Here is a 9,434-nt window from a genome sequence, read left to right on the forward strand (position 1 = left end):
GTCAAGAACCTCAGTGGTTAAGCAATATTCCCAAATTGGATCTGGAGAACTTTTATTTTCATGTACCGCATTTGCTTCTGATTCCTGCATCTTGACTCGACAATTTGGTTTAATATGGCCTGGCTTTCCACAATGATCACACACCACTTTCGCGTGACAATCTCGTTTAAAGTGGCTTGGTTTTCCACACCTGTAACAAGCTTTAAATGGCTTCTTTGACGACTCGTCACTTCTGAATTGATTCTCATTGCTAGATGAAGGCCTTGAGTGAAAATTCTGTCTCCTTTGATCTTTGACATACAACACACCTTCTAACTTTGAGGAAAACTCGTTGCTGCTAGTCATTTGCTTAATCAAGGCTTCCTGATTGGAAAGAAGATTCTCCAATTCAATTACCGTAGGTTGATTTGCCCACCCTTGTATTGAGGAAACAAAGGGCATAAACTCTTTTCGTAATCCACGAATAAGATAACGCCGTAATCGAGCCTCACTCACTGGCTCCTCAGCATCTAATTCTGAAATTTCAGAACACAGATTTTTCACTTTCAAAAAATATTCTTCAACAGAAAAATTACCTTGAGTTACCATAGCTAGTTCATTCTCTAGAAATTGCAGTCGAGCGGTATTTTTCTTAGTGAACAACTTTTGAAGTGTATCCCATATTTGCTTTGGTGACTTTAAATCACGAACATAATCAATATACTCCTTGCTAATCAAAGTTCGCAAGGTAAATAAGGCTTTTCCGCACTTGATCTTCCATTGTTGACGTAATTTTGCATTTTGTGGAGTATCGGCTGGAATTTGTGTGTCATCACCTTCAATTAAATCCCATAAATCTTGCCCTTGTAGATAAGCTTCCATGCATAACTTCCAATAACTATAGTTATTGCCAACCAGCTTTTCCATAGCTATACCCATAGAAGCACTCCCACTATTATCTCGTTGAGTAATAATATTAAACCGTACCAACTTGGCTCTGATACCAACTGACGCAATATCTACCACTCCTAAGTGTGCATAGATATGAAAATATTATTACTCAGAATACAGATTTAAGAATAAGAAAAAGAATTGGGATCGAATGTTCAATCTTCATTGATATTCACCACCTTTAAATAGGATATAAGATACTAAATAATATCTACCAAGAAAATATAAACTAACTAAATCCGGATAATAAAATCAAATATACTACTATTCAAAGTCAACTGATTAAGATATCTAAAATATATTTCCTAACTAATATATTCTGTAAGATTACGAATATCATATATTCCATAACTAATTCAAACTAAAATAAGTTGCACTAAAATTGTGACAGCGACAGGGAATAGGTACACTTTTTGGTAGTTTTTAATGGCGCATCCTCTACTTTAGCAACCTCTTACCTAAAACAGGTTCCTGAAAATTTCCGAAATCAGCTAATTTGTGTACCAATTGGAAATGAATTATGAAAAAAGAAACACCCATTTTTCATTTTCTTTCCCAATTTGTTAGAAGAAAAAAAAAAAAAAAACCCAGCTCAAAAACACAACCTTTTGGCCGTGTCCTTTGGAAGTTGACTGCCTGCTTTTTTCCATAACTTCACTGTTTAATTATTCTCCCACTTTAGGGTTTTCTAATCATTCCTTTGCCCTTTCTTTCTTTCTTTCTCTCTCTCTTCTGCTACTGCCTTCTCTCTTCTTTTTTGCTTTTAAGTTATAATGGAAGATCAGTACAACCCTCATGGTGATAGCTCGAGGGGAAATTTCTTGTTCACTTCAGTCCCTGTTTTGGCCACAAATTCTTCTTCTCCTGGGGGCAATTTCGTAACTAGACACTCTTCTTCAAATGGCGGAGGCTCCTCCATTCTTGGGAGTCAGATCATGGCGGTAAACACTAATCTCGGTGGTGACTGTAACTTTCCGGCGTCGGATCTTGTTGTAAAAGTGGAGCCCAGTGGCTCCCAGTCTCAGAATTATCATCAAGTTCATGACTTTCATTACCATTTAATGAGAGAGTTTCAAATCAGTAGTGGTGGTAATAATAGTAACGATTTGGATTCCATGAAAGCCAAAATTATTTCCCATTCTCTATTCTCTAACCTCCTCCAAGCCTTCTTGGATTGCCAAAAGGTAATTTTAAATTTTAATTTTGAGATCAATTAAAATTAATTGCCATCCCTTCATAATGTAATTTGTTTTTCATTAGGTCGGAGCTCCTCCAGAGGTAGCGGCGAAACTTAGTTCGGTAGGGGAGGAATTTGAACGGCGGCGGTCTTCTATGGCGTCGACCGGCGGTTCAACTGACCCAGAACTGGATCACTTCATGGTAACTTAAATTAAATGAAATGAAATTAAAATTAAAATTAAAATTAAAAATGGAATTGTTATTTATATAAGAAGTGAATTTGAATGGAGAACAGGAAGCTTACTACGGGATGTTGGTGAAGTATAGAGAGGAGCTAACGAGGCCCATTCGAGAAGCTGCAGATTTCATGCACACAATTGAATTTCAGCTCAATACTCTCTGCAATGCCTCTTTTCAAATCTTAGCATCTGGTACTCTTTTTTTCTTCTCAAATTTTCAAATTTTTTACTTTTTTTTTTTTTTTTTTTTTTTTTTTTAAATTTTATTTGCAACCCATTTAATCTTGTTTACTGGAATACCCTTTTCTGGGGGTTCCTTTTGTTATGGGCAATGATTTTTCCACTTACCAAAAAAGGAAAAAAGGAAAAGAAAACCCTAATTTGAATTCCATCATGATTTCAATGGGTTTTGTTAAGAAGTATTTAGTGCTGATTATGGTCTTAATTAGGGATAAATTTTATTGTTTTGATGGGTTTTAGAAGCTGGTTTTGTTCAGATGTGTTTAATAATGTGTAATTAGAGTCTTTAACTTTTTAACGTATAAAAACTTATTTTTAATAGAATGCAATAAGAATTAAGTTTAAAAGATTTGTATAGGTGATATTCAATTAGTTTATTAATTATTAATTTAAAAAAAATATATTAGACATAAAATTTAATTTTGTATAGAAATTTTTGATAATAATTTAGAGTGGAAATATAAATAAACATGAAAATAAAATGCAGCAGCGACAGAAGAGAAGGGATGGTCGGAGGAGGAGCAAGAGAAGAGCAGGGAAGCAGAAAGAGAGGTAGGGGATCAAATGGACCCACGGGCTGCAGAGCGAGAGCTGAAGAATCACTTACTGAAGAAGTACAGTGGGTATCTAAGCAGTCTAAAGCAGGAGCTTTCAAAGAAAAAGAAGAAAGGGAAGCTCCCAAAAGACGCAAGGCAAGAGCTGCTCCGATGGTGGGAATTGCACAACAAATGGCCATACCCTTCGGTAACGCTATTAATTAATTCCCTTCCCTTCTCTTCCCTCCCTTTTTTTATTTTCTTTTTGCACACAACCTGTTCGTGAAAATGCCTCAACCACAAAAACACTCTTTAATTTTGCAACGCCTGCAGGAGGCTGAAAAGTTGGCGCTGGCGGAATCAACTGGGCTTGACCAGAAACAGATAAATAATTGGTTCATAAACCAGAGGAAAAGGCACTGGAAGCCGTCTGAGGATGTGCAGTTTATGGGCATGGAGGGGTTTTATCATCCCAATGCTGCTGCTGCTGCTGCTGCCGCCTTTTACTTCGATGGCCATTTCATGGGTGACTCCCATTATCGTTTGGGGCCATGAGGGGAGGCTGCGGTAACATATGTGCTTCTAAACCATACCCTCCTTTTAGTTGCTGCTAGCCTATCCTATCCTATGTTTAAAAAAAGGGTAATATTTGTTTATTGTCTTTACTCATTTGGTGAATATTCCTAAATGCAAATCAATTAATAATATCCACCCTTTACTCTTTTCCTTTCTTTTTGGATCAATTAAAAATGGGCCTCAAGTTTTGGGCCGCCGCTGGAAACAATTGTGGGCTGGACGGATCTATGTATTTTGTGGACCCAGGCACCACCATGCTCTCGTTAAAGCCCAGCCCAAATATTATTTGAACTAACGAACCACTATCAAACTTCATCGTTAGTGCGTCAAGCTGCGTTGGATCAATTATTAGGGGTATTTTAGTCATTTAGTATATTTAATTTAATATTAAAATATTACCGATTTTCATTTCTCTAATAACAACGATGTTTTTTTAAAATATAATTTGCAAAATCATAAATTATAAAATCGATCATATGCATGATGAATAATTCTATTTCAAGTTAAGGGTACCAAACTACATGATTAGAGAAAGTTTTTTTTCTAATTTTTTAAGCAAAAAAAGAAAAAAAAAAACTTTATTTGGAATATTGAAAGAGCTATGGCACCCTATCTTCCTTCGTCAAATAAATTAAATATCTTTGACAAAATTCTAGCATTGTTGGTTAAATATTGGAAGGTGTAAATCTATAAATTTTTTACTATGGGTAGTAACATATTTTACCAAATTGATGAAGAAAATTTTAATTCAAACAAGATAATTAATTATTACTATTATTATTTAAAGAAAACCCAACTAATTACCCTATTGGGAATTGCACAAAATTCAACATTGTCTTTATGAAGCTTTTTCAAGTTTATGTACAAAAATGCTAACTTGAAGAGAGGGGCATTAATATTACCTCCAAATAAAATCTGATGAGTGTTTATCTATGAACCAACCAATAAATTGTACAAAATTCAAACCTAAGTCACCTGAATCTAACCACAAAATTAAGTAGATAATAATAATAACTCAACAATTAATGTCTAGCATCTAGAAACTATAATTACCATAAAAAAATCAACAATTAATGTCTAGTATCCCGAAGCTAATTTTAATATAAAGTTTGAAACTATAATTACCATTTAAATTCGAAGTTTAAGGAATAAAATCGAAAGTTTAGCAACACAACACAACGAACTTAAAAGTTAGAATATTTTTTTAAGAAAAAAGAAAGCAAGGATAAGATTGAGTCGAGCCGAGAATATTTTAAGAATTTGTAGTTTTTTCTTATAAAAAAAAAATAATAATTTAGTAACGTGGAAACTAAAAACTTAGAATGGACAGGTGGAAATAGAAAGGTGGAAAGTTGATGGCATGTTTGTGTGTAGCTGACATGGAAGTACGACCCATAACTCAATGTCCATCTGTACTTTGAATCCTTCCATATCCCAAACCCAACAAAGCCTCCTCTTCCTCCTCATCTTTCTGCTATATATTAGTTCAATTATATTATATTTATTCATCTCCTTCCTCCTCCTCTTCCTCCTCATCTTTCTGCTATATATTAGTTCAATTATATTATATTTATTCATCTCCTTCCTCCTTTTCCTGCAACAGAGTTTCAAGTTTGAAGGATTCATAACCAGCCACCATGATCCACAGAAGCCTCTTCTCCCGCTGCTTTCTCCCATCTCTTCGCCCCCCTTCTTCCTTTTCACCCTCTTCCTCGTCCAAGGTTCGAGACAATCCCTTGCCTTTCTCTCCTTTATTTTCGGATTATTTTTTCATGTAATGTATCATTAAATCTCTTTGTTTGATTCTGGTTCTCAATATTCTTCAGATCTTCATCATTATTTTTGTTTAAAAAAAATGAGAAATCCAATTTGGATGGAAGTTGAGTAATCGTCATGATCTTGATTTCTCGATAAAGAGAGTTTAAGTGATCCTCATGATCTTGACGTTGTCTTGTCCTTTTCTTCTTAATACTAACTTTTTATTTTATATATGAATAGATTGAATTTAAGCTTCTTTATTTTTTATAATTTCGAATTTTAAAGCAATTTTTTAAAATTATACCAAGTTGTGATACACGTGAATCTATTCTTATCAAACAAAGGAAAAGGAAAAAGGACATAACTTTAATGAATGAATTTTATATCGAGAAACATGTGCCTATTTCTTCAAAAATAAAATTAGAATAAGCAATTAACTAGCTGGCGATTTTATCTTTATTTTATTATATTAAATTAAAAATAATAATTAGGTGCGGAATGGGTTCAAAAAATCATAAATTTATTTAAGTTGAATTAAAATAAAATAAAAACTTTACCAATTTGATGACATTTAATTGATCTAAATAATCTGGTGAAGAAAATAAAAAGGTAAAAACTTTTCAACGTATTAATTATATTATACTGAGCCAATCGCTAAACGGTCCCCCAAGAAGGCGTTGGACGTCTAGAAACCGTGGAGTGTTCCGTAATCCACACTCTTCTTTCTCTTTTGTTTTGGTTTTGTCGTATACTGTTGTTGTTTGTTTTGATGTTTATCGATTATTCTGGAAATTTGGTCGTTCCATGATCTTCTTATTTTCCATCTGGGTTTATCATCTTTGTTTTTATTCTGAATTCTGTAGAATGAAAACGAAATGGGTGATTGGATTTTCTTAATTTTGGGATTCTTTTGTTTGATTTTAAAGAAAATAGTTTTGATTAGTGCAGCTTGGAGGAGGCTGCCATGGCGATGCGTTTAGGGCAATATCTTCCATGCCGGAGCCTTGCCAATCATCGCCCATCAGGTACTTCAAATGCGACCCATAACCTTGTTAATGCTGAGGTTGTTGAAATGCTGAGATTGGGTGTCTCTGTTTAATTTCAGTGATGGTGATAGCTGCGATTTTGATTGGGATAGTCTTGGATTTGGGCTGATGCCAACAGATTATATGTATATTATGAAATGCGCTATAAATGAGAGTTTTGAACGCGGTCAAATCAGCCGTTACGGGAACATTGAGCTTAGCCCTTCTGCTGGGGTTCTAAATTATGGCCAGGTAGCTTATGATTTCATACCATTTTTGGAAGCATTGAACTTGGTATCTTCTTTGTGTTTGTTTATTTTGAGTGATAGAAAAGCAATATGATGAAAGGGTTAACAGAGTTTAAGGAATGGTGTTGAAAATTTGAATAGGGATTGTTTGAAGGTCTAAAAGCATATAGGAAAGACGATGGAGGGGTTCTTCTGTTTCGTCCACACGAAAACGCCCTCCGTATGAGGGCTGGCGCTGACCGAATGTGTATGCCGTCGCCCACCGTCGAGCAATTTGTTGATGCTGTGAAGCAAACTACCATTGCTAATAGGCGTTGGGTACTCCTCTCTCTTTGTACCTATTTCATTGAGAAGTAAGTGTTGAGCTTGGTTGATTGATTGCACTTTACAGGTCCCTCCGCCGGGGAAAGGGTCACTTTACATAAGGCCTTTGCTCATTGGAACTGGTCCCATTCTTGGGTTGGCACCCTCCCCTGAGTATACTTTTCTAGTGTTTGCTTCCCCTGTTCGCAACTATTTTAAGGTGGGAACTCTTTCAATGAAGCTAATATCTCTACACATAAAAGAACACATGATTCATCTACACACTCCTGGTTTGTTCTAAACAGGAAGGTTCGGCGCCCTTGAACCTATATGTCGAGAATGAATTCGACCGAGCATCTCGTGGCGGTACCGGAGGTGTGAAAAGCATTTCGAATTATGCTCCGGTAAGTATTGAGCAATGAATAGAATTGTTGCATGAATAAATTGCATATGTTCTGTTGAGGATTATGTTGAGGATTATTGGGAGTGAGTCCCACATTGGTTAATTTAGTGAAAGATCATGAGTTTATAACTGAGGAATACTATCTAAATTGGTATGAGTCATTTTGGGGAAGCCCAAAGCAAAGTCAGGAGAGTTTATGCTCAAAGTGAACAATATCATACCGTTGTGGAGAGTCATCATTTCTAACATGTTCTGATATGTTTTCCTGTGTAGGTGTTAAAAGCTATAACCCGAGCGAAAAGCCGAGGCTTTTCTGATGTGTTATACCTTGATTCAGTGAATAAGAGAGATGTGGAGGAAGTTTCTTCCTGCAACATTTTTATTGTAAAGGTATCTTTGTTACAACATTGTTAAGAGTAATACTGAAATGATAGAATGTAATTGATTCCATTTCCATAGGGCAATGTTATTTCAACTCCTGCTACACATGGAACGATTCTTCCAGGAGTAACCCGGAAAAGCATCATTGACATTGCCCGTGATCGCGGTTACGAGGTGATATCTCATCCCGAATCAAGAATGTAGGAGTTCCAGGAGTAATTGTTATTGTTATCATAATGGGCATATCAATGTTATACAGGTCGAGGAACGGGCTATTAATGTGGAAGAAGTGTTGGACGCTCGTGAAGTTTTCTGCACGGGAACGGCTGTCGGGGTGGCTCCTGTTGGGAGCATCACATGTATGGATAGAAGGTAATGTAACTGCTAAATGCTAATGCACTGTGATTGCTTTGCTCCAAATACAAATTACATTGGGGAATGTTAAGGAATTTGATTGTAAATTGTGCAGGATTGAGTACCAAACAGGTGCGGAGACGACATGCCAGGAACTGTATTCAACTCTTGTTGGGATTCAAACTGGAACCATTGAGGATAAGATGGGATGGACTGTTGAGATCTGTTGAGTGTTCATCGCCCCCTCTGCGTAGAAAGGTTTAATGTATAAATTGGGGGATTGTAAGCAAATATTTGGAGTGATTAATGTGGATTGGACAATAATATTGTGTAGGCCAAAAATTGGGGACAGCCCATTGAATATTGTGAATAATAATTGTGAATGGACTGCCTTTTCATTAACTACATGGTGGGCGAGTTATGGTGTCAGCAAAGGACCAATGCTTCAACCTATGGACTACCTTTTATTGTTATTATAGCTCATGAATTTTTTAACTTTTTTTTTTAACTATCGTTATCTTCAACATTGATATATATTGTTTGTTTTGGCCCGATACGTATCGTCATCAGTCTCACTGTTTTAAAACGTGTCTACTAAAGAGGTTTCCACACTCTTATTATAAGGAAATGTTTGGTTATTGGGATCTCACAATTATTATATTAGAGAGTGGTGGGCTTTGACTGTTATAAAATTCATAGCGTTTGGACTTTACTCAAGTATCACAGTTAAAGATTAACGTTTTAACGCATTGAAAGATCGCTCAACTTATAATACAATTTATGATGCGTTGGACATTGGTGCGTCGAGCTTTATTTTAATATCATAAATAAGTGACATTATATTGAAGAAAAATATACATAAATAAAGACCGACATGCACAGCTATAGATTGGAAGCTGAAAAAGGAAAAAGAACACACACCAACAAACTTCAAGTCTTGGTAATATTTATCGCCTGTTCCTTTGACCGTTATACCTCGGAAGTTCAAATTCTAACCGAATAAAACAGGCATGTTCCTCACCGTCACCACATAATTTTTAAATTCAATAAAAACATGGAAATAGGTTAAAAAAATTAAAAATATTGATATTTTCAGCTTTGGCCCGTTACTTATAGTTGTCAGTCTCACAATTTTAAAACGCATCTACTATAGAGAGGATCTAGCTCTATTCTGATCAGTGTGTCTCGCACAGTCTGGTAACTGGCTTTGGTACGTCAGCCTCACGACTTTATTTCTATTTTTTTTTTTTTTTTTTTTTTTT

General features: G+C 35.6%; 2 protein-coding genes across 2 annotated transcripts; both read left to right on the top strand.

Annotated features, from left to right (window-relative positions):
• The first annotated feature begins 1,688 nt into the window (after positions 1–1,688).
• On the top strand, positions 1,689–3,846 carry LOC111806145 (homeotic protein knotted-1-like). The gene is made up of 5 exons (XM_023691508.1): positions 1,689–2,114; positions 2,191–2,310; positions 2,405–2,540; positions 3,076–3,332; positions 3,458–3,846. The coding sequence occupies exons 1-5, from the start codon at positions 1,704–1,706 to the stop codon at positions 3,677–3,679; spliced, it is 1,146 nt and encodes a 381-aa protein (XP_023547276.1). The 5' UTR covers positions 1,689–1,703; the 3' UTR covers positions 3,680–3,846.
• A 1,303-nt stretch (positions 3,847–5,149) lies between these two features.
• Positions 5,150–8,593, top strand: LOC111806144 (branched-chain amino acid aminotransferase 1, mitochondrial-like). The gene is made up of 10 exons (XM_023691507.1): positions 5,150–5,421; positions 6,407–6,483; positions 6,564–6,735; positions 6,873–7,049; positions 7,123–7,254; positions 7,340–7,438; positions 7,711–7,827; positions 7,897–7,992; positions 8,078–8,190; positions 8,288–8,593. The coding sequence occupies exons 1-10, from the start codon at positions 5,338–5,340 to the stop codon at positions 8,400–8,402; spliced, it is 1,182 nt and encodes a 393-aa protein (XP_023547275.1). The 5' UTR covers positions 5,150–5,337; the 3' UTR covers positions 8,403–8,593.
• The last annotated feature ends 841 nt before the right edge of the window (positions 8,594–9,434 follow it).

The sequence above is a fragment of the Cucurbita pepo genome, chromosome LG11 (genome assembly GCF_002806865.2).
Source record: "Cucurbita pepo subsp. pepo cultivar mu-cu-16 chromosome LG11, ASM280686v2, whole genome shotgun sequence".
NCBI lineage: Eukaryota > Viridiplantae > Streptophyta > Magnoliopsida > Cucurbitales > Cucurbitaceae > Cucurbita > Cucurbita pepo.